The 27350-nt window shown below is 50.2% G+C and overlaps 11 protein-coding genes across 11 annotated transcripts; 4 read left to right on the forward strand and 7 right to left on the reverse strand.

Annotated features, from left to right (window-relative positions):
- Positions 1–323: 323 nt before the first annotated feature.
- fma-PKS (polyketide synthase fmaB) lies at positions 324–7730 on the reverse strand (the record flags this gene model as incomplete). Its single annotated transcript, XM_061213855.1, has 6 exons — positions 324–1163; positions 1221–3807; positions 3880–5528; positions 5586–6301; positions 6357–7496; positions 7556–7730. 6 exons carry the CDS (start codon positions 7728–7730, stop codon positions 324–326), a joined length of 7107 nt encoding a protein of 2368 aa, XP_061068286.1.
- A 749-nt stretch (positions 7731–8479) lies between these two features.
- Positions 8480–9536, reverse strand: N7525_006889 (uncharacterized protein; the record flags this gene model as incomplete). The annotated part of the gene is made up of 2 exons (XM_002567402.2): positions 8480–9212; positions 9268–9536. 2 exons carry the CDS (start codon positions 9534–9536, stop codon positions 8480–8482), a joined length of 1002 nt encoding a protein of 333 aa, XP_002567448.2.
- A 438-nt stretch (positions 9537–9974) lies between these two features.
- N7525_006890 (uncharacterized protein) lies at positions 9975–11974 on the forward strand (the record flags this gene model as incomplete). Its single annotated transcript, XM_061213856.1, has 5 exons — positions 9975–10631; positions 10696–10952; positions 11018–11596; positions 11664–11715; positions 11774–11974. The coding sequence occupies 5 exons, from the start codon at positions 9975–9977 to the stop codon at positions 11972–11974; spliced, it is 1746 nt and encodes a 581-aa protein (XP_061068287.1).
- Positions 11975–12397: 423 nt separating this feature from the next.
- Positions 12398–13948, forward strand: N7525_006891 (uncharacterized protein; the record flags this gene model as incomplete). Its single annotated transcript, XM_002567404.1, has 1 exon — positions 12398–13948. The coding sequence occupies one exon, from the start codon at positions 12398–12400 to the stop codon at positions 13946–13948; it is 1551 nt and encodes a 516-aa protein (XP_002567450.1).
- Positions 13949–14087: 139 nt separating this feature from the next.
- N7525_006892 (SDR family NAD(P)-dependent oxidoreductase) lies at positions 14088–14927 on the reverse strand (the record flags this gene model as incomplete). Its single annotated transcript, XM_002567405.1, has 1 exon — positions 14088–14927. The coding sequence occupies one exon, from the start codon at positions 14925–14927 to the stop codon at positions 14088–14090; it is 840 nt and encodes a 279-aa protein (XP_002567451.1).
- Positions 14928–15233: 306 nt separating this feature from the next.
- Positions 15234–16966, reverse strand: N7525_006893 (FAD-dependent oxidoreductase; the record flags this gene model as incomplete). The annotated part of the gene is made up of 6 exons (XM_002567406.2): positions 15234–15253; positions 15323–15764; positions 15850–16114; positions 16171–16273; positions 16332–16603; positions 16653–16966. The coding sequence occupies 6 exons, from the start codon at positions 16964–16966 to the stop codon at positions 15234–15236; spliced, it is 1416 nt and encodes a 471-aa protein (XP_002567452.2).
- Positions 16967–17476: 510 nt separating this feature from the next.
- On the forward strand, positions 17477–18385 carry N7525_006894 (DUF3237 domain-containing protein; the record flags this gene model as incomplete). Its single annotated transcript, XM_061213857.1, has 6 exons — positions 17477–17530; positions 17608–17635; positions 17708–17742; positions 17816–17952; positions 18025–18143; positions 18234–18385. 6 exons carry the CDS (start codon positions 17477–17479, stop codon positions 18383–18385), a joined length of 525 nt encoding a protein of 174 aa, XP_061068288.1.
- Positions 18386–19515: 1130 nt separating this feature from the next.
- N7525_006895 (uncharacterized protein) lies at positions 19516–20285 on the reverse strand (the record flags this gene model as incomplete). Its single annotated transcript, XM_061213858.1, has 2 exons — positions 19516–19883; positions 20270–20285. The coding sequence occupies 2 exons, from the start codon at positions 20283–20285 to the stop codon at positions 19516–19518; spliced, it is 384 nt and encodes a 127-aa protein (XP_061068289.1).
- Positions 20286–21893: 1608 nt separating this feature from the next.
- Positions 21894–23090, reverse strand: N7525_006896 (uncharacterized protein; the record flags this gene model as incomplete). The annotated part of the gene is made up of 2 exons (XM_061213859.1): positions 21894–22365; positions 22387–23090. The coding sequence occupies 2 exons, from the start codon at positions 23088–23090 to the stop codon at positions 21894–21896; spliced, it is 1176 nt and encodes a 391-aa protein (XP_061068290.1).
- A 411-nt stretch (positions 23091–23501) lies between these two features.
- Positions 23502–24310, reverse strand: N7525_006897 (uncharacterized protein; the record flags this gene model as incomplete). The annotated part of the gene is made up of 4 exons (XM_061213860.1): positions 23502–23744; positions 23829–24073; positions 24125–24250; positions 24277–24310. The coding sequence occupies 4 exons, from the start codon at positions 24308–24310 to the stop codon at positions 23502–23504; spliced, it is 648 nt and encodes a 215-aa protein (XP_061068291.1).
- A 2136-nt stretch (positions 24311–26446) lies between these two features.
- On the forward strand, positions 26447–26635 carry N7525_006898 (uncharacterized protein; the record flags this gene model as incomplete). Its single annotated transcript, XM_061213861.1, has 1 exon — positions 26447–26635. One exon carries the CDS (start codon positions 26447–26449, stop codon positions 26633–26635), a length of 189 nt encoding a protein of 62 aa, XP_061068292.1.
- Between the last annotated feature and the right edge of the window lie 715 nt (positions 26636–27350).

The raw sequence follows: 27350 nt of genomic DNA on the forward strand, positions 1-27350 counted from the left end.
TAGGGTTCTAATATAATTAATTCTAATATGTAGTATTTATTTCTAATTAAATAGTATAAAAATGAAGTAAATAATAAGTTTTTAAAATATTTACTGAAGGTCTTGGCAAAGCAATGCAAATCATACAAACCTCTGCAAGCATTGCAACTTCTTTCTATCATTCAGAACTAAGAATCAACACCATCTCCTGGGTATCCATTTATTACCATTTCGACGACTATATGCTATGGTATGGCAGAGGCCGCTGCCGCAATCTCTTCTAGGTACATCTGCTTTGCTTCAACCCTACCATGCCATCATCCCTTGTTTCTGGCATGTCCCCGTCAGGCCAGTCCTTGGTTTTCGCAGACAACGCCCGCAAATTTGGTGATTGTGAGACTCGGACTCAACAGCTGCTGGAAAGGAATATTCAGGTCGTATTCCTTGAAGATCCAGTTGCGCAACTCGGCTCCGATCATACTGTCCAGCCCGTAATCGACGATAGGGATCGTGTCAGGCTCGAATACATCGGATTCGAGGAGAAGTAGCCGAGCGAGCCTGGTGGTGAAGTGTTCTGCGACCATGCCCCGAGCCTCGTCCAGTGAGCCCGCTCGCTTGATCGCGTTAAGGATCGTATCTTCTGCGCCCCCGTGATTGGATGATGCGTTTGCATTGACTGCCGCCATGATGCCTTTGAATCGCGCGTCTTCGGTCCAGAAACTGTCAGTGACGTCGTTGCTCGACAGCGACTCGCTCAGCTTGCTGGGATCCAAACCGACGATGAGATGATCGGCCGGATGGGTGCTACTTTGCGTCAAGACTGCCGCCTCGATCGCCTCCAGCAAGTGCGTCTCATCGACTCCGTAGATGCCCTTGCGATGCAGCGCGGCCTCAATATCGGGGTTCTCTGCCACAACCCCAACGTTCTGGACCATGGGAAGCACCAGAGACGATCCTGGCTGCCCTCTCAACACGCGATGCCGGCAAAGAGAGTCCAGGAAGCTGTTTCCTGCTGCGTAATTGGCTTGACCAGGAGTTCCCAGGATACCCGAGGTCGAGCTGGTGCATAGGAAGAAATCCAGGTCCGTGTTCGCCAGCTCCTCGTGCAAGTTAATCGCTCCCGTGACCTTGGGGCCGATTGAAGTTTTCCAACTGTCATGGGACATGGAATGAAAGAGACCATCCTAAAAGTAACAATTAGTGATCCACTTGACAAAGAAACAAGGCATAGGTCTACTTACGCGAAGCACCATGGCGGCATGAACCACACCGCGGACAGGGTGGCTGGCCGGAATGCTCTGGATCGCCGCTTGAACGTTTTCCTTGTTTGCGACATCTCCTCGAATGACCTGGCAGGTTACGCCCATTCCTTCGAGGGCACGGACTAGATCCGCAGCGTCCGCCTTGTCAGTACCCGATCGTGACAGAAATGCGAACCGACGAGCGCCGCGCTGAACCATCCAGGAAGTCAAACTGCGACCCAGACCTCCAAGACAGCCGACTAAGAAATAGGTGGCGTCAGGCCGGAAGCGGATTTGCATCCGACGAGGCTGAACGTCGATCAGGCCATCCGACTCCGCATATTCGATCACCGTCTTCTTAGCAGCAAAGTCGTCGCTGAAAGCTGCCACTGCATGGTCGTATTCGGCAATGTTCCGCTTTTCGATGGGAGAGACCAGCGAAATTGCGTTTTGTCGGTAGAGTGAAAGGGTTTGGCGCAGATACGCGGATAGGAGTTGCGGCTTCTGGTGGTATAGCTCAATGATGTCAAATGCCATATAGCTCGCGCCTCGGGCCAAGGGGACCGTATCCAAAGCGCTGCGCTTCAAGCTAATCTTGCGGCCGATCTCGATGAATCGACCAAACGTCGCGATATCTCTCCAGCACTCGTGGGCAACAGTGGGTGAAACATAAGCTGAGCTGAAGACCACATCCGCCGCTACCCCACCGGTACGTTGCTTCAATGTTGACATAAGGTTGTTGTCAACATCAAAGATGATATGGTCCAGGGGCAGATCAAATAGTGCCGCGACAATCGCTGCCTCCGTACTCGTTGGAACCGCCACGTACGTTCTGGCGCCCATGTGTTTGCTGAGTGCGATGGCCGCGGCACCACAGTTACCGCTGCCGTGGAGAATGAGGACTACCTCGTTGAGCTCCACCTTCGACAAAGTGTCAAGACCGTGTAAGGCGGTTGCATATGCCATTGGCAACGTCACCAGCTCCTCCGGTACGTCGCCCGCGTTGGCTTTCTGGACCATGCCCGCATGGACGGTCTGGAAGCTGGCCAGCCTGTCGTGACTGAATCCAACGACGTAGTCACCAACTTCGAGCTCCTTGACGTTCGATCCTTTCTGGGTGACTTCTCCGTAAATTTCATGGGAGAATGTTGTTAGTGGATCGGTACCGTTGCGAACAAAGACATCTTCTTTGTTGAGGTCGCTCAAGGCCACTCGAACCTGAACTTCATCAGGCCCAACAGTCTGGTCGGCCCGGATATCATGAGTGAAAACCAACTTCGAAGCTTGCGGCATTCCCACCAGCTTGTCAGACTGTTCGAAAGGCACAGACTGCACGATTGAGCTCTGGGGCCCGTAGTGATGATTGAGCGTATCATTCGCCACCACTCGACTTATGTGCACCAGGTCATTCGCGACGCAGTATTCTGATTCCTTTCCGTCCGCGTGGGTGATCTGCCGTTCCACAGCTCGGACGATTTCATGGACAGCACAGTTCAGAGACGTGTTACTCAGGTCCAAATCGAGAGTCGTCAAGTCGAGCGATGCCATCTCCGAAGTCACGGAGCGCGCGAGTCCGGAGGCCATGGCTTGTTCTGGCATCGTGCCATTGATCAACCCTCCCACCGTCACCCAAAGGACGGAAGAGGCATTGGAGAGACTTTCCTGCAAGCGAGACAGCTCGTTTTCCTGGAGTGTCGACAAGAAGGGCCCTTCAAGGTCGCAGGTTACCACCACGTGCTCGCCCGGCGCAATTTGTGCATCGGCTAGTGCAACGAGTCGACACGATCCCAGCGGCTTAAGGGCTTGAAGAAGCTCTCCGGGAATATCAGTGACGTTGTCGCGATAGACAATGGTAATTGTTGAATCACCAGTGGCACCGTTGCCGTTGCCAAGGGCAGCACCATTCTGCGCTTGTTTGGGTGTGGCGATGGCAACGCCATTCATCAACCTCATCACCTGAAAGCGTTCATTCAAGGACAAGCACTTATCGGAGTCTCCAATGACTCGACCGCCGGGTGCCAGTAGCCACTCAAGCTTGGAGCCTTCCGTCGGAGTTCTCAAGAGGACGAGATCAAACTCGTTGCCTTTCAAACCCTGTTGCTCAAGCTCCATCGCAGGATCGACTTTTAGAACACTTGCTCGCTGATAACCAGAAATGGCTTGTTTGAGCACGTCAACTTGGGCATCAGTGGCTGTCGTGGCCGTATAGTTGATCAATTCGCTGGTTTTGCAGATTGAAACTGGGTCCTGGGCCGCCAGATCGAGTACCTTGAGATCCGGCTTTTTGAAAGCAGCCAGTGCCACCAAGTCGCTGGTGCTGAGATCCTTAATCGGACTTGGTTCCGTGAGTGTGTCGATGTCGATGTCCCAAGTCATTTGCATGAACGGCTGCTCTTTGATCTCAGACCCACGACTCTGTGGCACCGCGGCCTCGTAGGAAACACAACGCATTCCTTTGATAGACAAGAGAAGTTGGCCATCGCTTCCCACCAGCTGTGTCCCCGAGACGAAAGATCGAAATCCTCGCTCGTCGGTCCAAGCATAAGCCTGTGCGTCACTTTTTTCCTCCTGGGTTTGGGAGGGTAGCCTGGTGCAATAAACTCGTTAGCTCTGATACTAAGAGTCTGGTAGCAACGAACAGAAACTATACAAGACTTACCAAACTGAGACCTCGTCTACTTGTATGGGTACGGCACCACATGTCATGTCCTGAATGCGACCAGCGTAGATCGAAACAATGATGAGCTGAAGACATGAATCCATACACGCCGGATGCAAGACGTAACGAGATTCACCTTCAACTATACCGGAGCTCCTTTTCACCACGGACGATGCGGCTGCTTGGTAGCTTTTTCCGTCTGTGCGAATGCTCTGCATGTCTTGAAAGGAGGGTCCATAGTCGAAGCCGACGGTTTTCAGCGCCTGGTTCCACGCCTTTCCTGTGGCTCGCTGGGTGAAGGTCGGGACATGTCGCGGGGGTTGTCTAGCAGCACATGGATTGACGCCGACGGTGCCGGTCATATGGCTGTTCCAGTGGCCATCTCGCGAGCACGACGACACATTGAAGTCCCACCAGGCGCGCCCCGCGTCATCCGAATAGATACTCGGCTGAAGAGCGAACAGGGTCTCAATCCCGTCGTCATCGTCGGGAACCACGAGGGCCGCTTTTATCGAAACATCCCGAAGAGTAAATCCTGCTATCTCGATCGGACTGGAACTGTCCTCATTTACCTGGGTAAGAGCTTCCATGGCCATGTTGAAGTAGCCAGCAGCGGGGAATACTGCCTCGCCGCCAAGCGAATGGTGCTTTAGCCATGGCAGATCCACAATCCGCAGACAGTTCCTCCACGTGGGTTCGGTTTTCGAGCCTCCTGGGACACGAGTACCTAGCACGTCGTGTCGAGGATGCTTGGGAGCCCGATGCTCTGTCGATTGTCGCGGCTCTGCCCAGAGGTCTTTCGGGTAGTTCCATTGATACGGCGGCAGGTCGACCAGTAATTTGCCCTTCTTCAGTTGGACCTTGCCTGTCGGGGAGATCTGCTCAATTGCAGTGACCCGATCATAGTCCAGAGGGAAGTTCCTTAGGAAGAGCTGACCGGCCAGGTTTAATAGCTGGATCGCCGAGTTTCCTCCACGTTGCATGGTAGGGAGGTAGTCGATCTTGTCGAATTTCTCCGTCCGGCATATCTGGTTGATGGGGCCCTTGAGCGCGGAGTGAGGTCCGATCTCAACGAGAACGTCGACCTTGTATTGCGCATCGGATCCGATGGTATGGACTGCCTGGTTTAATTTGACGGGACTCATCAGGTTCGCACACCAGTAGTCCGCATTCAGTGGCTGTGTGGGATCCAGAGGGGTGTTCGTGACCGAGGAGACCATCACGGCCCTGGTGGACTTGCGACTTCCTGCTTCAACCTCGGAAGCTGCCTCGTGCATGAGCTTGTGGTAAACTGCGGAGGCTGGCTTCATATGGAACGAGTGGTATGCCTTTCCACCCGTCTTGACGACTCGTGCAAAGACGCTGTCCGCGTCCAGCTTGCCCTTCACAGCACCAATGGCAGCCGCATCTCCACTCAAGGTCACGAGTGCTGGGGAATTATGACATGCCACCACCACTTGTCCCTCGTATCCAGAAAGATAGGGCTGGACAGCTTCAGCGCCGAGTCCTACAGCCATCATGGCTCCATCGGTGTCGATATCCTTGACGGTCTTGCCGCGGAAGTAAGCCGCGATGATGGCCTCATTGAAGCCAACCAAACCAGCCGCATACGCGGCAGCGATCTCTCCCGAGGAATGGCCCACTGTAACCTATTGATTGCATCAGTCAACATCTAGCAGCGTGTGAAAACCCTAGTCTGCACTTACCGCCGGCTTGACCCCCCAAGAATCCAATAAATCAACCAACGCCATCTGAATCGCGGTGCACAGGGGTTGAGAAAATTGAGCCCCATTGATGCGAGATTCTGAGGAATCTTCATGCAAGACATCCTCCAAGGTCCACTCGGGGCCGTTGGAGAGATCCCCAAGAACTTGGTCGAGTTTGCGAATTGTCCGCAGAAAGCTCGGATAGTACAACATGAGCTCGCATCCCATGCGTGCCCATTGGGCACCTTGGCCTGTGAAAACGAATCCCAAAGTGGGAGTTTTCTTCTTGTCCGCGAAAACAAAAGACTGGGCTACCTCTCCGAAAGCCTTTGTAGTCTCGTTGGGACAAGTGACGACGAAGCCGCGGCTCGCTAACTTGGATCGCCGATTGGCCAGGGTATAGGACAAATCGACGATATTGTAATCGTCTACCACCTTTGCATACGCCTCGATATTGCGCATCAGCGTGGGTTTGTCGTGTGCAGAAAAGGGCAGCAGGTAGGGCCGCTTTTGGTGGAAAACGCCTCGCTCAGTTGGCTTAGTCCTTTTCCGGCCATGGGAATATCCAGGCACTAGTGAATCTGCGCCCTCGACAATGAAATGGCCGTTCGTTCCGCCGTATCCGAAGCTATTGACACTGACTCGTCGGACAGGAAGGTGGGTTGGGAAAGGCTGGGGCACACTAGGTACTTTGACGTGCCAGTTCTCCCAGTCGACTGATTAAACGAATCAGTTCAAGTGCTCTGGGGGGAGGGATCAGGGAAAACTCACTGTTTGGGTTAGGGTTCTCGACTCCTCGAGTGGGCGGAATGATGCCGGCTTCTACGGTCAGGACTGCTTTGATGATGGCCGAGAGACCACTCGCAGCCTCACTGTGGCCGATGTTGGTCTTAACAGCCCCGATCAGTAGTGGGGGATCCATTCCCTGGGGGCCCTTCTTGTTCATCGCTTGAGAGACTGCGTGCACCTCCAGAGGGTCGCCAATCGCAGTGCCGGTTCCGTGGCATTCGAAGTATCCTGTAAGACGCGGGTCCAAGTCACCACCACGTTCGTAGGCGTGACGAATTACCTGGGCCTGTCCCTCCAGGTTTGGATGAGTGATGCCGACCCCAGGAACCTTTCCGTTGTTGTTCACAGCTGAAGATCGCAGCACACCTCGGATCGGGTCGCCATCCCGGACCGCATCGCTGAGACGTTTGAGGTAGACTGCGCCTACACCCTCGGCTCTCCCGTAGCCATTGGCCGACGCGTCAAACGTGTGACAGGTCGAATCGGGTGACAGGACTCCTAGCTTGGCTGTGTTCATATGCTGGTCGACGGTCAGGATCAAGTTGGTTCCTCCAACCACCGCCCCGTTGCACTCATTGTTGCGCAGCGCATTGCACGCGTTATGCATCGCATATACCGACGATGAACACGCGGTATTCACAGTCATACTCGGTCCGGAGATATTGAAAACATGGCTGATACGATTGGAAATGATGCCGGGGTCGACCCCCGTGGCTGCATAGCTGTGACGAAAGTCGGGCTCTTTGAACGACATCTGCTGGAAGTCACTGGTGAAACTGCCAACGAAGACTCCGGTCTTGGTGTTCTCAATCTGATTGAGGGAAACACCACCAGACTCGAACGCTTCGTAGACCACCTCGAGGAGTTTCCGCTGCTGAGGGTCCATCCACATCGCCTCCACGGGTGAGATGTTGAAAACGACAGGGTCGAATTCCTGGAGGCTGCTGTCCAGGAAATATCCGCCGGGGACATTGAATGATCCTGGGCGTTCATTATTTGGGTGAAGATGAGCGTCGATGTTGAATCGGGAAGCTGGAACTTTGGCTGTTCGCCCTGTCCTTTTGTTGATCATCATATCCCAGAACTGGGCGGGAGAAGAGACGTTCCCTGGGAGTCGACATCCTACTCCGTCAGGGTTAGTATCAAATTGAACCTGGCTTCAGGGGAAAAGTTGACGTTACCCATTCCAACAACGGCTATAGGCTCCAATTGCTCGCTGATGGGCTTCTCCGCGCATCCATCGAAGTAAATGGCATTGTACTCCTTGTCGCTAACAATCGCATGTTCATTCAGCCAGTCACTTTCTTCACTGGAAGAGCTGGCCAAGGAAGAGGGGCGTCGTAAGAGGGAAGGCATGATGGAATCTTGAAAGGTATAGTAAATGAACGAGCTGCAACTTCAGTGTTACCTCGATATTTAGTGTCTATGGTTTTGCATCGAGTCTGCGGCGCTGGAATCACCAGTTCCTGACGTCCGGACCAAATATAGCAGCATGGGTCACTACCAAAGCGGAATAGCTTCGGACCTGTTCTCCATTGGTGCTTATGGACTACAACGATAATAGATGTGGATTGATATCGCTGCTCCTTCCGGGTGCTTCTGCCCGGTGTGCCCGGTTCTCAGGCCGACACTTAGTTGCGCGCTCGGTCCGAGCATAGTTTGCAATTACAAGGCTCAATCGGCCTCCTCTCACGTCAGCATAGCCAGATTATCCTGCTGATTGAACTCAATGAACATTGTAGGTTGCGTGGCCTGTGGATCGCCCCGAGATAAGGGCGCATACTGCGTGATAGCTGCGCCTGGTGTGGATGGGAGGGTCATCCACGACCCCATTAGCAAGAAGCAAACTGCAGGGTCTTACCAGGACGGCCTAGTTTTATGCGACAACTCAGAAAGACCATAGTTCGCCCGGGAACATGGTAGAAGTGGAGGGCTCTTCGTAAATCGACACCGTTCGCACATGTCCTCCTTACATTAAGTATAACAAATCTTGGCCCTAATACTTCCATGATATCTCTAGCACCTCTTTATGCTTCCGATCTACGGATAAATAGACACCAATCGATCGTAGGTGAGAGACTCAACTTGATTTTGTTCCAAATAAGCTATAGACTATTCATCTTTTGATAACGGGCTTGCAAATGCTTTTCTCGAAGCCACAATACGCAAGACACAGATGCCCCCGGTCCTATGAGCACCGTCGCCAATAGCAATACCCCCAGAGAGATTTCTCGTCTAGTCGCAAACAATTGATGCGCGATTGCCAAATGAAAACTCCACAGTGCACATGCCAGGTTGACCACCAACCAGTCATACTGTAAGAAGAGCAATGCCCCATCGTGGATGTTGCTTTTGCTTCCTGCAATCACACTGAACGGCGATGGGATGAAAGTGGCCCTGAAGTTCACCGCGTCTTCGGGAGAACGCAGTGTAACGAACAATGTGTATAAATGCGCACCTGCGCTGAGAATAGCTCCGGAAAGATATGTGAAGAGCACGCCCTTATCACTACTGTCGCTCTTCAGGGCCACGTCGGAGCCTTTGCTTGTGATTTGCGACAAGATCTTCCCCAATGCCAGCAGGGCCAGAGGGGAAACTTGAAAGCTAGCGATGATGCCGTGAAGAACAGAGTCGGTTGCGAATTTATACCCGAAGAGCATTACCAAAGCTGGGACTATAGCCGTGGCTGTCGCTGTTGGCAGGAGGTATTCCGAATGGGGCGTTGAAAATACAGCAGCTGTGCCCTTCGGGTCGGTAGAACGTATAAGAACATAGAAGTAAATCGGAAGAATGACAGCCGCGCCAAACATATTCCACAGAAGTGGCCAGAGAACGAATCTAGAGATGTCAGTTTGCTTCATCTCTCCTCATGCCACTATCTCATTTTTCTTACAATCTTAAGAGTGAGCGACTCTGAACCTTCCGGTTCGCTTCGCATAGAGTCCACAAGCTCGCAATTTGTAATGTCGCCAGCAGGTCAAGCATGAGCAGCCATGCACCGTCATTAGTTCCATTGACTTGGTCATTGAAGAAGGCCACTAAGATCGACAGGGCAAAGTCAAGGGGGAAAAACCCAGTGTAGGTCGTCCGCAGTGGGCGTCCATCAGGGAAAGCACCTCCCCAAGCTGCTTTCAGAAGTGATACCAATGTGCCATTATACATCATCATTGGCCAGAGGAGTGTAAATCCAATGGCACTTAGAATTAGGAAACTGGCTTCCAGCGCTCGAGTATTGGTCCCGTGGCGATTCATCTTACTAGCGACCAGGTACGTGAAACACAGTAACAATGATGAGCTGAAGCGTGACCAATTCCATAGAAGATAAAGGAATGCTGTCATCTCTGTTCAAGTGTTCAAACACGAGCCTGCGTGGTGAGACTATCATCGGACGAAATTTGCCGAACCCATCACGGTGACCACTCGGCGTGCCGGTCCGAAGCCACGCAGCATTAAGCGCAGTCAAGGACGTATTCTCGAATTGCCGAGTCGCAAATTGTACACAGTAGACATAGTAAGTTCTTGCCATGCCTCTCTCGAGACAGGGGGATAAGTGGTCGTGTTCACATCCTCATTCAATCCTATACAACCGCACAATCAAACATGCAGCACCAAAACGATTATGATCTTTTGATCATTGGTGCAGGATGGTACGGGCTTATTGCCGCCTACACATACCTCCAGCTAGCTCCCAAGAGCAAGTTCCTCATTCTCGACGACGGTGACTCCATTGGCGGCGTCTGGAACTCCGAGCGCATCTATCCGAATTTGTTCGCCCAAGTTGGCCACGGCCTGTTCGAGTACAGCTTTTATCCGATGAAGAAAGAAGGCCTTACCCAGGACCGATATATCTCAGGAAAGACAATCCACGATTATCTCCATTCTTTCGCAGAGGAACACAATCTTGTCCGTCATATACGGTTGCGCACTACGGTTACCGACGCACGGAAGAACGGAGAGAAATGGACTCTCCAACTCAACGACAGGAGTAAGACGTCTCAGTCTCAGGTCTCGGGGACGAAACTCATCGTGGCGACGGGCGTCACTAGTGGTCCCTATGTCCCTGAGTTTCCAAATGAGGGTTTCGTCAAGCCAATCATCCACTCATCACAGATCGGCCCTCAACTGGAATCCTTGACGGGCCCTGAAGTCCAGCGTGCTACCGTTCTGGGTGCAGCAAAGTCTGCCTATGATACGGTCTTTCTCTTGCTGAAGGCGGGGAAGCAAGTGGATTGGATCATTCGTGAAGACGGCTCGGGGGTAAGTCGAATCAGAGATCACTATCCTGAGCATCTGCTAAGTAGATGGCGTTTTTTCCTTCTAGCCCCTGGCAATCATGCCGCCGCGACTGGCAGGATTGCTTAACACCGTCGATGTCATGGGAACTCGCGCTCTGGCGTCCTTCAGCCCAGCGATCCTCAACACTTCTGGGGTATGGTACCGGTTCTTGCAGAAAACAGCCCCCGGGCACTTCTTGACCAAGAAATTCTGGAGGCTCGTTGCCTTTATCGCCGAGTGGCAAGCCGGATACCACAAATCCCCTAATGCAGAGAAGCTCAGACCGATTCCGAGCGGTTATGGGTAAGTGTACCTAATCTTGATGTTTGCACCGGTGTCTAGCGACGTGATCCTAACGTGAGCGCCAGGATCTTCTGGGCGAACTCTGGGCTCGGGCTCGCCTCAGCCCCTGATTTCTGGAAGGTATTCCACTCCGGCCAAGTAACGGTTCATCGAACAGAAATTGCAGGGTTTTCCAACGGCAACCAAGTACATTTGAAAAACAAGCAGACGCTAGAAACCGACCACGTCATCCTGTGCACGGGCTGGACCGACAACCTAGGCCTGTTCGACAAGAAGACCCGCGAGGAGTGGGGGCTTCCATCCACGGCTGATAGGAGCGAGAAGTGGGCCAAGCTGGATGTCGAAGCAGACCGGATCGTGTGTGAAAGACTGCCATTCCTGGCGAAAAATGCCCCGGAAACCAGAACCAGTTCTTCGCATTCCAGGCCCTGGCGACTTTACCGACGTCTCATTTCCCCGCGCATGGCGGCCAAAGGAGACCGATCTGTCTTCTTTCCTGGGCAGATCCATAGTGTCTACACTCCCCTTGTAGCGGAGATGCAGGCGCTGTGGGGCGTGGCATTTCTACTGGGAAGGCTAGAGCTCCCTGATCAGGATGCAATGGAGAAAGAAGTGGCTGTGTGGTGCGCGTGGACTCGTCGAAGGTACTTTACTTCTCACCTCCCGCATCATCAGACGATAGAGACGCGTTTCTGACTTCGTCGCGAGTAGATATCTCGAGCAAGGTCGCCGGCATTCGTATTCAATTTACGACTATCTTGCGGTAAGTATTCGTTCCCACTTTTCCTAGGCCATGTCGTCGCTGATATCCATCATCCTAGTACGTGGACACGCTAGCCCGGGATCTTGGGCTTCGCACGAGCCGGAAGTCCAATGTTTGGAGCGAGATGTTCGCTCCGTACCGACCCCGGGACTGGCGAGGCATGATACCAGAGTTTCTGGAAGCTGAAAGAAGGCGGCACATGAATGGGAATCTTGCCAACGGGAAGGACAAAGAGTCGAATAAAATTGCATCCTTGTAGTAGAGACGACCAGTTACCCAATGGTAATGATATGTGATAGCAACTAGTGGCAACTCCTTTCAGGACGAGATCTACTCGGAAATAAGGGTCATAAATTCAGAAAGACAATGTACAGTCTCTTCTACTGTAAGCTGCAAAGACTCACTCCTGGAGATTTTGTCCCCAGAGGTCCCGGCCTACAAGGCCATATCTCTACTAATCCGTTAACAAATATATTTGCACTATCACCTTTCTGCAGGTAGAGACTCCTCGACAGATATTACGGCTCGTGGTTATTTAGGGTTACGGCCACCCTTAGGAGCCGGGCCGAGCTCGGGCGTCTTGCCCGAGATATCAGGATCAATCATCGGAGTAGTGTTGAATAAGTCACACCTGTGCCCTTCACCGCTGGAACAAAGGGTTCACAGTCTCGCACTTCTAACAATGGGATCCATCTCTGCAAACATTCCCCTCACGCCCCTGGACCATGCGCCGCCCGGTAACTACTCCTGTTCGCTCTCCTATCTCCCCTTACGACCGGGCGTCGACCCTTCGCAGGCATTCGACGTGCTTCACGAGGCCCTTCATCGAACTTTCGTCCAGTTACCCTGGGTATCCGGCCGGGTATGGCCGCAGTCGCCCTCCGCGCCTGGCTGGCGCCCCTCACAGCGTGAAATCAGGCACGGCGCAGTCGACATCGACGGGCCTCGGCCGTACCAGCTCAAGTTCCACCAGCTGGAGTCACCCATGAGCTATGACGAATTGAAGGAGCTCGCGTTTCCCACGGACGTCTTTGAGGACAGCGAGCTGATCTGGGCGCCGTTTATGCCGGATATCAATACCGGTCCGGAGGTATTCGTGGCGCAGGCGAACTTCATTCCTGGGGGATGCATCCTTACCTCGGGCATGTACCATTCGGCAGGCGATGGGGCTGCCGTGGTTGCTGTTCTCAAACTCTGGGCTGATCATTGCTGTGCCTTGCAGATGGACAAGGGCTCATCGTCGCCGGTGGTGCCGCCGGGACCTGAAAGCTCGGACCGCGGGGTGCTGCAGCGCATCTGGGAAAATGAAGGACAGGGGAGAGACACAGTTGATAGTATCGACCCGGAAGCTTGGCGATTGCTTGGTCTTGACCCCCCGGGTGTCGGAGAATCGGCGGAATCCGACGCAAAGGAGACGAACGACTGCGAGAATGGTGATGGAGGTAAAGAAGCGCAACAAGCACAGCCTGCGAGAGTAGCCCGATCAGCTATCTTCTATGTACCGCCGGAGAAATTTATTGCTCTGCAGAAAGAATCCCTGGCTGCGTTCGCAGACTCCGCAGAAGGAGGAGGGCACTCGGGGATCTCTGGATCCGACGCCATTTGCGCTCTAATATGGCGCTGTACCCTGAGAGCACGGGCGATGGCAGGCGGAGTGCAACGAAAGTCCGACAGCCCGAAAGGCAATATTTGCAACCCTGACGCTATGGCGCGCCTTGATATGACCGTGGACGGCCGGTTCGACTTCTCGCTCGCGCTGCCGACCCCCTACCTGGGAAACCTCACGGTGATCAACCAGGTCTTCATGCCAGTCATCCGCTTGATCGCGCATAAAACCCCTCTGGGAGTGGTGGCGCGCACCATCCGGGACCGCGCAAACAAGATCCATACGGCCAGTTTGCTCGACGCGTATGCCCTGGCGCGCAGGGTGCCGGATTTCCAGCAGCTCTCTCTGCGGAATTCCAGTCTCGATAGCACGGCTATGCTGATGGCACCGTTGCTCATGTATCCGACAGGTAGTCTAAGCTATGGAAGTCGCTTGTTTGGCAATGGGGGGAGGCCGGAGGCCTTACGCACGCCGATGTGGGCTTTCAATCGCTTTACGCGGATCAGTTTTGTTCTGCCCAAGACAGAGCATGGAGGGGTGGAGTTTGTCTTGAATTTGTTTGAGGAGGAGATGGACTTGCTGTTGGAAGACGAGGAGTTTGGACGTTTTGCGATGCTTCTTGCTTGAACAGAGAAGAGATCCCAGGTTTATAGTTCTGAAACACATCACAGTCATGAACGACATGTACATGAACGCCGTAGATAAACTCTCATTTTATCTATTCTACTAGCCCTCTATGAAAGAATAGATAGCCATCCACATCCATCTAGCACATCCACCCCCCATCCACGGGAATCACCGTGCCATTGACGAAGCTGCTCTGCGGACTGAGCAAAAAAACGATCACCTCGGCTACCTCGCTAGCCTCACCCTTACGTCCCAGAGCCCCTGGATCGCCCTCCCCAAATAGCTCCGTCCGACCCACAGCCTGTTCAATCTGCTGGATCATCGGCGTGGCGATGATCCCCGGCGCGATAGCATTCAGCCGGATTCCTCTGCTCCCTTCTTCCTTAACCGCCGTCCGCGTGAGCCCAATAACCGCATGCTTACTGGCCACGTACGGCCCATTGTGTGCGCCGCCAACAATCCCAGCCACGCTCGCAGCATTGACAATAGATCCCCCGGGCCGACCGGCCCCGTCCGCCGTCTGCATGTGCGCCAGCTCGGCCCGAAGGCAGTTCAGAGTACCCTTGACGTTGACATCCATGACCCAGTCGAACTCGGTATCATCGAGGTTGCAGACGGCGCCGGTCTCACGCCCGATATTGGGGCCAAAGACTCCGGCCAGGTTCGCGGCGCCGGCAACAGACTGTCCGAAATGTGCGACGGTGGCTTCTATCCAGGAGCTGCATTCCTTTTGTGACCGCACGTCCACTGTCCTGGTGAAGATCGGCGAGCTGGGAATTGATTCACTGTTGACGTGGTTGACATTGCAGTATTCTTGTAGGACGTCGTCGTGGGTTTTTGCTAATGTGGCCTTGTCGACGTCGGCTAAGGAGAGCAGGGCCCCGTGGCGGGCGAGTAAGAGGGCTGTTGCGCGCCCGATCCCTGACGCGGCGCCGGTGAGGGCGAAGACTTTTCCTTGGAGGGATGGTGACGGGGGCATTCTGGTCTAATCTGATGATTTGGAGGAGTGTGGAAGTCTGGATGACGATGTACCAGGTGATGAGTGTCTTGCCGTGCTGGAGTTTGAGAGGCTTCTATATATACATTTAACCACAGATGGTGTCATTATAGCAGACATCAGCACTAAAGGGCCGAAACAGTGATGGTTTCTTTCGTTCGGCCCGACTCTCGAGACATGCAATAATGAACCTCGAATAAACCCATTGGCCACTGCCTGTCCAGTCGATTGGTATGCCCGAAGGAAGCTAGTACAGAGCCAAGTCCGAGTACATCGCAAGCTCTCATACTAAGTAAAGATCTCGGATACTATCCCAGGACGCCTTAAATTACACTCCAACTACCTGTTGTAAAGACTAATCAAGAGATACAACATACAGCTAACAATAAACAATCCCATCCCGCCCAGCCACTTCTGGCTCTGATTCTGGGCGCTGACGTCGACCTTCCACTTCACTTTCCCTTTAGGCTTCACCCGCTGTGGCACATAATCAAGCTTCACACCACCCTGAATAGCCAGGGAGAAGATCCCGCCCACCATCTTATCGCTCATCCAGGGGAAACAACGGCTCGCCAGAAATTCGAACACGGGGTTGGACCACGCCTGTACGCGGGTCATGAAGCCGCTCAGCAGATGCATCAAGTAGACTCTTCCTATGCGCTGCTCGCGGTACGTCTGGAAAATGGTCGATAGTTCTGCTTGGGTTGGGTGGGATGACAGCCCGCCCTTGGAAGATAGCAATTTCGCTCGTAGGATGTTGGCAAACGTGGCGGCGGACTCCATGGCTGAGCCTCCGCCAAAGGCGATGTTGGGTGTGAACTGTTCAGGTGTGGAACGTGTGAGCGCTATACATGCATAGTAGAACTTGGGGTAGGAATTGGTAGGGCAGGAAGACGTTGAATACCTTGTGTGCTGCATCACCAAGGAGAACAATGCGGTTTGAATGCCAGTGCTTGAAGACCCCTTCTTCGATATTGATCAGGTCACCGCGGAGGCGCTTCTCCCAGATCTGTCCAAAGGTCAGGTTGTCAATGATAGGAAGAGTGGCAATCTTTGCAGCCTCAGCGTGCATGTCCTCGGCAGTGTACGTGGGAAGCGACGGCCAGCGATAGGTCTGGCCCAGCTTGATGAAGACAAAGTAGAAAATAAGTTGCGGCTGAGTTAGGATTCTGTCGAACATCAGTATGTTGATTAAGCGTATGGCCCCAGGAAATCAGTGCCGTACAAGAAGCTAAAGCCGTTGTTATGGACCACAGTCATGGATCCGGATTCAATCCCGGGCATAGATGGGCTGAGTCCGACCAGGCACTTATAGGAGGCCGTCAAAGCTGCTTCCATTAGTTTTCGGTTCAAACAACAAGTTTCGCACTGGCTGTCTTCACGTACATTGCATCTCTTTGGGAGTGATCGTGTTGGGCACGGCTTGGTTGGCGTGATTCCACATGATCTGGCGTACTCGGCTGGCTACACCATCACAACCAACGACGATATCACCGTCCTCGTAGGACCCATCGTTGAGATATACCCGTACTCCGTTCTCTGACTCGGCGATATCTTTCACCGCAGCTCTGGTTCGAATTGGGTCCTTAGTAGGTAGACAGTCCAACAAAGCTTGAATGAACTGCCGTCTCTCTAGGAGAAGAAAGCGGTGCCCGTGTCTGCAACAAATCGTGAGTTCATGTAAGCAGTAAGCCCTGCTAAACTGACCTTTCAACAATCTCATCGAAAAGCTCACTGACAATAATCGCCTTTCCATCCGGGTTTCGAGTGTAGGAAACAGTCATCTGAGGGCAGGTTTCCTCAATGGACGCCAGACACCCCAGCTGATCTAGCAGTCGGGCACCATTTGGCCACATGCCTATACTGGCGCCGGAGGGGTAGACTACCTGCGCATGCTTTTCCAGAACGACGTGGTCAATACCGGCCTTTTGAAGAGCATTTGAGAGTGTGAGGCCGGCGATGCCTGCCCCCACCACGATCACCCTGAAGGGTCGCGCTTTTCTCTCGTTGACTGGATACATAGGAAAGAGTAACAGTGCTAGGGAGAGTGTCAATAGGCCAGATTGACTGTGCTATGAACGGATATGGTTGGGATCATCTCCAGAGCCCTAATGGTGTTTTGTCTATTCCTCAGTCCTGACAGGCTCGGCTGGTTCCTCTCTCTCTTTCTCTCTTTTTCCTTTCTTTCTATATTTTCTTCTTATTCCATTTTCGTTTTCACTATTTCTACCTTCTTGTTCCCTGTCCATTGTCGTGTCGGTCGGTCCGAATCTCCGTTTCGACACACGCCCGGCCCGCACTCCCCGAGTAGCCTCGGACATCGACAGCCAGGGACAACAACACTGGAAGAGAGCACCGAAGTGTGGACAAATTTGATGCAGATCGGCCGCTTAGGCCAAGTATGCAACCGCATTTATTTAATCTCAAACATAGTCTACACCATTTACTGAACAACATTTTGTTGCAGCCATCTCAACTCAGTGACTTGGAAAACACCCTCTGAAAGAGTGATAGACAGAAAATCAGTCAACATGAGCTCCGAATTGACAGGCTTCCCATCCTTGCAGCCGGCCCTCATCTGCAAAGTGCGTCCGACTCTCATCGCCCTATGGCCTGGTGGCGAAACAGAACAAGTGGACTAACACGACGGAACATCAACTAGATTAACGTTGGTGAAGGAAACCCTGTTGGTATGTCATGCCATTTATCAAGAGACCATCTGCTATCACGGTCACCTCTTTCTAACCCTCCGTCTCGTTTAGGCGACGTCTCGACAGGCCCCCAGTTCATTCATTTCGTAGGCCATCCTCTCCCACAATTGTCTGCAGGGTAGGATCTTTCATCTTTTGCTCACCTCAGTTTGAAAAAAGCAAACCCCCAGCGGCACCATCAAAAGCGTACCGGGCTTCAAGCCCGAAATCGACTCTGATGTGGTCTTTGGCGGAGACTGGCTCTACTTCGACCCGGACAAGTCTCGTGCCCGTGTGAATTTCAAGGGCATTGCCAAGTAAGTAGCTAGCCAGCAAGGCAGTGGTGGCGCCGTCAGTCTCAGCTGGTTAACGGAATGTTGTGAACATAGGACGAAAGAAGGTGTCCCCTTCTCCTTCTACTACAGTGGCATCGTCACAGTCAACGAAGACATCGCCAAGATCTTCTCCTACAGCCCCGACGCAAAGACCATTCCGTTTGGTAACTCGAGTAAGTGGCGTCTTCTATAAAGATTATCACGAGTGGCCTGCATACTACCTACCTGTCGTAACATTGTGACTGATCTCGTTGATTCCTCAGCAACTATCCATACCTTTGAGACGGGGACTCCCGAGTTAAAAGAGCTGGAAAACTCCCACTGGATGGGTAACGGGCGGTTTGTCCTTGGGGAGAACGGCTTGACGGTTGAGAGTCGGGTGTCGAAGGTTATCCCTAGCACGGCCATGGACTAGAGATTCGGCTGGCTAGGATGTTAAGATGACGATGCTGATGTTGTGATCAATCAATCAATCAATCATCAAAGTTCTATTAACCTGTTGAAGCCTAACTAGTATCGTAATGACTATGCAGTCGCTTCTTTCCAGATGAAGCAAGAACCGTATCCGTACGCCTGCCTGATCATGCTCCAGTACAAACAAGCAATCTGGTCCTCAAAGAGTGGGAGCACCAGCTCAATACATGCAAATCAAATGCCAAAAGCCCTTGAAAACCCTCACAAATCACAGTATACATGAGATCAATACAAAAGAATGGGTGGAATGCACCATCCACCCCTCTATATATACCTCCGCTCTCAACCTCTACCGTCTCATGCAGCCAGATCAGGCCGCGTTTCCAAGACTTGCTTCATCCCCAGTTGAATGCTTATCGTTGTCGGTTACTACCCAGTCAGGCAACGTGTATTCGAATGGCTGGCTGAGGGTCGCTGATGTTGTGATGTGACATATTAACACCGTATACAGGGTGTGTGTGTGTGTGAAATTATTTCCCCTGACACATCGCCAGTTGAACCCTGGATTAAGGTACAAGTGTGATGAGTCATCTATATGAAGAGATCCAGCTATTTGTAGTTGCAGCAGCTCATCTCCCTGCTGCCTAGCGGAGTGTCTGCCTAATAGGCAGCTACTCCTATAGATCTATATACATCACGTGACCTGGGATCCAACTTCGCCAACGATATGCAGGATACAATAACTATATACCTGTGCATGTACATGTAGATTGTTCCACTTCCTGAAAACAACTTAGAGCCTCGTCAAGGCCTATCGTGGCCTAATTGCCGTTCCTATTGTTAGGCTGCGCGAGTGGCGTGTGACCTCTGATCTTACCCTTTTTTCAACCGGCAAAATAACAGCTCCTCTGTCGTCTTAATAACCATTAATTGCTTTCCGTATTTGCTACACCGTTCTGTATCAATCTAATATGAAGAATAAAGAATATATTGTGACACGCTTTAAGTTAATACAGAAGAACTGAATCTCTCTAGATATAAGAAACCAAGAAAAGAAACATAATGAAGGTGATCATGATAAAAGAAACAATAACAAAATGCCACCTAACATGTGAATAGGGATATTAGCTATCAAGGGCACTTGGCTGTCTTTGTGACAGTAGCGGTACTAGTCAAAGTAGTCTTCACCGCCTTGGTGGAAGTGGAGGTCGCACGGTTGGTGATGGTGACAGAGGGTTTGTTAGTCACAGTGGAAGTCTTAAGGATAGTGCTGGTTGAAGCAGGCAGAGTGGCAGTGCTCTTGATAGTCGTAATCTTGGTGATGGTGGTAGTGGAGGCAGGAACGTTGAGAGTGCTCTTGACGGTGGTTGACTTAACACTGACAGTGGTGTATGTTGAGCCAGGGAGAGTGACAGTCAAGGTCTTCCCGACTAGCGAGTTAATGATGTCTGTAACTGTAGATGCCTTGAGGGTTGTTGTCTTTCCAACTGAGGTTGTGTCTGTAATAGTCACTATTGAAGTGACCGCTGGGGTTGTGGTCACCGAGCTCTTTGTTGCGAGGGACGTGATCGTGTTTATGACAGTCGAAGCCTTGATGGAAGTCTCAAACTCAATCCACGCCCATTCCCTCTACTACAGCGAAGGAACGGTTGAACACCAATCTGGACTGCCGTTCCCATCCGCTACCCGCCATAATAGACCCGGAGCCGCAACAACCTCCAACAGCCCACTCTCCCCAGCCTCATCAAACGATACCGTCCATCACTTCCTCGTCCCAAAACCAACAAACAACCTATGCCTCCGTCCTCCAGCGACCTGTCACATCCATACCGCGACCGACTCCTCCAGTGCAAGAACCTTTTCTTCCCGCCAACCCCATACTCACAATTGAAGATCTTCATCTTCGTTTTCACCCGTCACAGTTCCATCTCGAGAATAAGACAAGCCAACGCTCCATCAAACGAACTCGGAACAAAACCGCATCTGTCACTCAGTCACTGTCCAGATTCTTAGCCTCTGCTTTGCCCGCATTCTCGCGGTTCCTAACAGAGATGCAGCCAAAATCGGATGCTTCGTATCCGTCTCATCCGCAATTCCACTATAGCCGCGCCATGAGGGCAGCCTAACAATGGAAACGGCAATTGGCCACGATAGGCCGTGACGAGGCTCTAAGTTCATGTCAGAAAGTGGACCAATCTATATGTACATACCCGGATACATAGTCGTCGTATACTGCATATCGCTTTGCGAGGGGTCAGTGTAAATGAATACTACTACTACTACTGTACAGTACAGTCCGTGCATTGCTTTCGTATCATCAATAACATACCCTAAGCCTTGGCATGGTCAATCTGTATGGTGAGCAATTCGCAAAGTGAGCAATTCGCATAGTGAGCAATTCGCGTAGTGAGCAATTCGCGTAGTGAGCAATTCGCGTAGTGAGCAATTCGCGTAGTGAGCAATTCGCGTAGTGAGCAATTCGCGTAGTGAGCAATTCGCGTAGTGAGCAATTCGCGTAGTGAGCAATTCGCATGGTCAACCCGCATAGTGAGCAATTCGCATGGTCAACCCGCATAGTGCGCAATACGCATAGTGAGAAATACACATACATAGTGGTAACTTGATTGCTTTCATTTTCCTTAGCTTACCTACAGAGACCAACGCATTAATCTTAACAGCTCTGGAGATCCACGCACCACACCGCCCGTATTAAGGCTCTACCGCTTACCAAACCGTTCATCAAGTCTTGATCAGGCGCTCGAAACCTCTTAAGAATTTATCAAAAATCTGTTTCGGACGATGAGGGGTAATAACCTAGCCAGAAAGGTAATTTTTAGCGTATCAAGTATGCTACAATAGCTACCGGGCAGCTCTTGGGCGGATATTTCGACCGGCAGAATACAATGTAATAAGGTGAAATAAGGCCATAGGTGTTAAGATTAATGCCTTGTCACTGTACATGCTGAACAGGTAACGTTATCATACAAGACCAAACCAGAACTTTACAATACATTACTTACAGAACATTGCATAGAAACAAATGTGGCGGTGCAGGCCATGGTAATAGTAATCAAATTTCTCCCGTGTGTCGGCCGGATATCATCCTTTCCTATTACGCCAATCCATGTCTTGAACATACAGTTGTCAACTACCCACTCGCTCGTAACGACGTCTTGGATTTCTAAATTAAACCTTTAGGCGGCGCATCCTTCTAACGATAATGGTAGAGAAATGGAATTGAAGAGGACGCGTATGCTCCAAAAAGTGCTCCTTTAATATTGTTTTCTTGATACCGAATGAGTGAACCAATAATATCAAGTGTGTAGAGATATGGAACTCTGACAAGACTTGGTCTTACCTAGAGCTAGAATCCCTTGTAGGTTCGAGAGGGGCCTATACCCTTACAAAAAATGGTATTAACTAGTTGTATTTGCGACGCTGAAAAGTAAATAATATACACTCTAATTTAAAACACAGTATGGTACTACCAACAATGGAAACCTATTGCTTTACTTCACCCTTGATCTCGTGCGTCGGTTAGGAAGCCTGATATCCGCCCAAGCTTGCCGTAGGGAGACCGTATCAATATCTGGGAAATAAGGTCCAATTTGCCTTAGGGTCTTCTTCTGACTCTTAAAGTCACATAGCTTTCGCTTATCTCTTGCGTTGAGTTTCTTTCGTGACTTAGTTTCGTCCGTATGATCTAGATAGTGCTGAGTCGATTGTTGTTTTCCCTGAGACCTAGTGAGAGGTCTGCGGAGGCTAGTGACCTGGGTCCTATCACGAGGTAGCGTTTGAACTTGATTGGTAGGAGAAGGGTTTTGAACCCTAGGCTCTGTAGAGGGACATCCGTCGCCGTGTGATATGAAGGAGCCAGACTCTTTTAGTAAGTCTTCCTTCTTGTTTTCTTTGCTGGTCACAAAGCTTAGGGGAGAGTAAAGTGGTTGTATTTGTTTGATTACTATCGCATGTGGAGAGCAACTGAGCTGAGAAGTGACCTACTTATAACTCTGGCGCACATCCTCCGTGTAGAGATCAGAGGTATTGAGGTTTCGAAGATTACTGATCTTAGGATTAGGACTGGGTTGAATAGTAAGACTTTGGCCGGGAGGCTGTAGGCGTATCACGTCCCTAAACAGTTTGTTTTTGATTTCATGCTTATGTAGAGGATTTGGTTGTATGGAAGCTTGATCACAAGGTTGAGTCCCCTGATTCTTATCGATCGTATAAGGCTCAAGGATTCGAGGATCAATAAATTCCTTAAATCTGGGAGTTGTTGGATCCGAACTGTATAGTGAACTTGAACGAGAAAAGCAAGAAGTAACCGGGCTGCTTCTGCTACTTTTAGTTGACTCGTTACTAAAGCTTGAATTGAAGAACTGCTCCGGATGTTCCTCGACGAACGAGTGTAATGTGGGAACGGGCATGGTTGTGTTTTCTGGCAATTGATAGTCATGTTCAAGTCGCGGAGGTGGGTAGCGGTAAAAGCGGAGCTTTTTCGGAAGCTGCTTATGTTGCTTTATAGAATAATATTGCGCTTCTGCCTTACTAGGACGCTTTCTCTTTCTCGGAGGCTTCGGATTTGACCAAATAGCTTTGTTCAGTTTGTGGGAGTCATGCAAATAATGTCGAAGGTCACGCTTATCAGCAAAAGCTTGGCCACATCCACAAATTGGCTCCGCTCTAGACTCCTGGTTTTTAGGCATATGCTTTTCTTCAATATGTTACTTCAGATTGCCACTTTTCAACCACTGATGTAATCGGTCTTCTACTTCGAGGCCTATGTTCTATAAGCAAAAGGGGCAGTAGCCAGGCCGGATCATAGTGTTTCGGTATACAATCACTTCGCAATGCTGTGTCCTCTATGACTGAATATGAGAAGAGCAGTGATCTCGCTATTGACTTAATTGGAACCATTCTATGCACTCGTAACAGAATTTCAACTCCGGTTCTGAGATTTTAAGATCTAGAGCCATCTCACGTCGAACACAGTTGTGAATGTGAGCACTTCTGTCAGACTTTTTCATACTAGGAAAATCAGCATTTATTTCAGCATTATATTTTAGGGCCACTCACCATTTGATTTCCTTAAGACAATCTTTAGTAGGGCAGCGATCTTAGATAGGGCTTTCCCGTGGAAGATAAGTAACGTCGAAATCGCGTTCACAATAGGTTTTTAGGTCGTCCACGAAAAGAAGCATTTCATCAAACGAGAGCTCCCTAGTAGAAGATATAAGAGTTGAAATGTGGGCAAGTTCGGGTATAAGTAAGGATTGAGCCCGCGTGGAAACGTCGTTTTCACTTATTACCAGCTCTGCTTTGCCCCTATTAAGAATCCTTTGGTCTCGTTTCTCTCGTACCTAGCGGTTCTAGTATTCCTTTAGTCTTGTAAGACGGAGTCGAATTAGGGTTTTTCTATAGTTCAGCTTCTCGGTAGCTGTAACTTTTTTGTCGCTATTTGATGCTTTAAGCTGCTTGATTCGACGTCTAATATCGACCACTTCTAGCGTCTGTAGGATACTCGCCTCAATTCCAGCCGGCAGTTCCCCTGGTAGTCCACGTTTATAAAACCTCTCAAAGCCTTGGAAGTACTCGATATGACTCGACTGCTCCTCTTCTCCGAGAACGGCCGAGACTGTGTCAATCGAAGAGCAGTGTAACAGATACTCTTTGGGATATGTCCCTGCGTCTTTATGGCCATATATTTAAGATACCAAGGCAGAACCATATTTTCCTATACTGAAGTCAGCGAATTTGTTTCGTTTAGCGGTTTGTGGGCTTTGATTGTCCTCACCTTCAACCACGCTTCCGAGATACTTTCGAATTTTATGAACGGTAAGACTCTTGTTGTATCCAGCGGTCGTAACTAACCCTCTTAGTAATTCGCAAAACCGTTCTTTGTGGAGTGGAACATCTTATGGGCCATCAGCTATAACATTTCTAAGAACGGGCTTTTCCAGAAATTCCTCCTTCTAGTGTAATTCAATGGGTTCTCCGCTTGAAAGATCAAACCTGGCAAAGTCTTCAACCGTTTCAATGCCATACAGAGCACCGTGTTGGAGGGCAGTAGCTAGGAGAATATAACTAGAGGCAAATTGTGGTCTTTTAGTGTTACGGATACCGATTCCGAACCTAATAATACGGTCAAAGAGTAAGCCCTTAATTTAAGCCAACCCTCTTAAGGTTATTTAGGTTGCTTACACTGTGTAGTCTGGGTTTCGGTTCCCTTTGAGCCACACTTGATTGATTTTCTATTCTACCTTCCAAGGTGCCGTAGAAGATAGAAATAAGACTAGATCGATGTGCTTGTTTGGAAATTTAGCCATGCACAACCCTAAGATCGTAGATTCCTACCTTATATCTTAGGCCCCTCTCGTCTCTGTCCTTATGGGCCGGTATGAACGCTCCAATCCTTGCTCCGGTGAATAGGTATAATTGAAGCGCTAACGTTATAATAGCCTTAAGCAACCCGGGTATAAAAATGCGATGATCCGCTTGCTATATAGAGGATATCAGTCGGAGAAAGTCCTTCTTCGTAAAACTGTGGTCTAGATCCTCGACGTTCTCAACCGTTCCTTTATTTTCTGTCAACGTTCTCTTTATCCACTATGTCGCAATTAGTTTGGCTTCTATGTTAGAAAGTAAACGCTAAATAAGAGCTTACACTAGATATCTCTTTCCGGTCTTCTAACACGATCTTGATTTGTAGTTTCTCTTCAAATCCACCAAACAGCCTTTCTGCGCAATTGAGAACCGACGTCATCACTAGCCGTCTATTTTTACTTTTTTTCCTACGCGCTAAATGACTGTACCACCGAAGGAATTCTTTGATGGTTTTATGATCTGGAATCGTATAGCCTAGCCCTATTGCGTAACCTTTGATCCTATACTATTTAACGAACCTGTAGTAGTTAGTAACTTATTCTCCGGGTGTTCTTTATGTATAAGTGTATATTAACTCACTTTATCCAAAGATTGACCGCTCCGTAGTATATCCTCTTGGTCTTAGGTACCCTTTTATCTTTGTCTCGGATAGAGTCCTTATCTGTATGAGCGCTAAAAACATAGCCGCTCTTTTACAGTTGCTTGTCGCGCTTTTCCTTAGCGATCTCATCTTGTTAAGCAAAGTAATCTTTTCTACCTATGGCCAGCTTAATCTCACACGTAATGCAAAAGAAAAAGGTAGAAACCTGAGAGGATGAGGTAGAAAATAGAGAAACCTATCTTGGAAGATTGAAGTAGGGAAATAAATCTAATTTATAGTTTAGTAATTTAATATTACTCTTATCTAAGCCTATTGTTCTCTGGCATCTCCTTGTGACAGATGGACTCTGTGCCTTCCAGTTTGCGTCATCTTGCTTAAGTGCGCTATTTTTGAGAGCGGAATGAAATTGGAAGATCACGCACCTCCAGAAATAGGAGCATGATGAAAATCGAGGGCCATCAAAAAGTGGTCGCAAAGTAGATAGTATTGTGGGGTAAGGTGCTTATTTGGGCATAGTCTGAGCGTAGACTGAGTGCTCAATAGATGCCTCTGAGCAGTCTCTGAGTAATCAGAGAGCGATCAGTGAGCATCCAATCAGACTCACTGAGCGCTCACTGAGCGTTCACTGAGCTCACCGATTTATCACGTGACTAGTCTGAGCAGCTCAGTGAGTCTGAGCCCGGACTGAAATCTACTCAGTGAGCCTGACTCTGAGCGCCCTTATAAAAGCGGCGGCAGCTAAGATAGGAAAGCCCCACCCGGCAGAGGAAATCAAGTACGTATAGCTACCTAGGTATGCTCCAAAATGGGCTGTTCAAAACCGACTTCGAGGCTCATAATGATTTCAGTTCATTCTTCTCAAAGTTCCTTCAGAGCGACTTTTGTGCGTGCCCAATCACATTCCTTATCACTGTCATAAGTAGGATGGGCGAAGGAAGTCAAGATCGAACTCGACCATGAGGGCGCGATGAATCTTTGACCAGTCCGAGGGACCAAGCGAGCGAGAAGGAGCCGTTGGCAACATCGCCTCTGGTCATTAATTCTTTTCAGTCAATGTTTGGACTGATGCTGTCGATGATGGACAACTATATTGTCTCAGCCTCCCTTTATACCATTGCGCTGGAGTTCGGCTCCCTTGCGGATGCAATCTGGGCCGTCCTGGCCTACACATTATCCTATCTGGGTACAGTCTCTACATTATCGGATGTTGTTCGTTCGCTGACATCGAGCCACAAGGTCTGCCGTAATCTTTGCTCAGCTGAGTGATTTTATTGGTCGCATGTTTGTCGTATTGGGTGCGTTCACAGTCTTCATCGCCTTTTCACTCGGGTGCGGATCTTCTCAGTCGTCGCACCAGCTCATCATATTTCGAACCTTGCAGGGTGTGGGTAGATCTGGCTGTATGCTCTCACCCTCATCATTGCCTTAGATCTTAGTACGCCGAAGATGTGGCCGCTGATTTCGGGACTGGTGGGCGCCACGATTGCCATCGCCGGCGTTCTTGGGCCGATTCTGGGCGGTGTCTTGACCGAATATGGTAGGTGGTAGTATTGGCAGTGCAGCGGCTAATGCCTTATCTCGCATTCAATCGCACCGAGAACTCTAGGGAATTCTATCAGATGAACAAATTGGCACCCTGTAAACATCTACCAATACAATGAACATTTGATGGGGTTTGGTGTGCTATTCCTAGATCTCAAGTTACTAAGAGTCGCTAATTCTCTTAATTCTACATGGTTCTTCAACTAGTATCTGTTTTCCTATATCAAATGGTCTCTCTTATACCTAGCGGGTCTAGCGGGTACAACCTTAAAATATAAAAGTTAGGCTTTTCCGGAGGTCCGTCCTATCTAGGTACGCAATAGATCAAGGGATATCCATGGATGTTCAAGTCATGCAGTGATATTCAAAGTCACTATGCTTGAGCGCTGCATGTACAATCTGTTTGCGTAACCGTATAATGTGACCAAGCATATTCATA

The sequence above is a fragment of the Penicillium rubens genome, assembly GCF_028828025.1.
Source record: "Penicillium rubens strain IBT 27055 chromosome Unknown utg000003l_segment0_segment0, whole genome shotgun sequence".
Taxonomy (NCBI): Eukaryota; Fungi; Ascomycota; class Eurotiomycetes; order Eurotiales; family Aspergillaceae; genus Penicillium; species Penicillium rubens.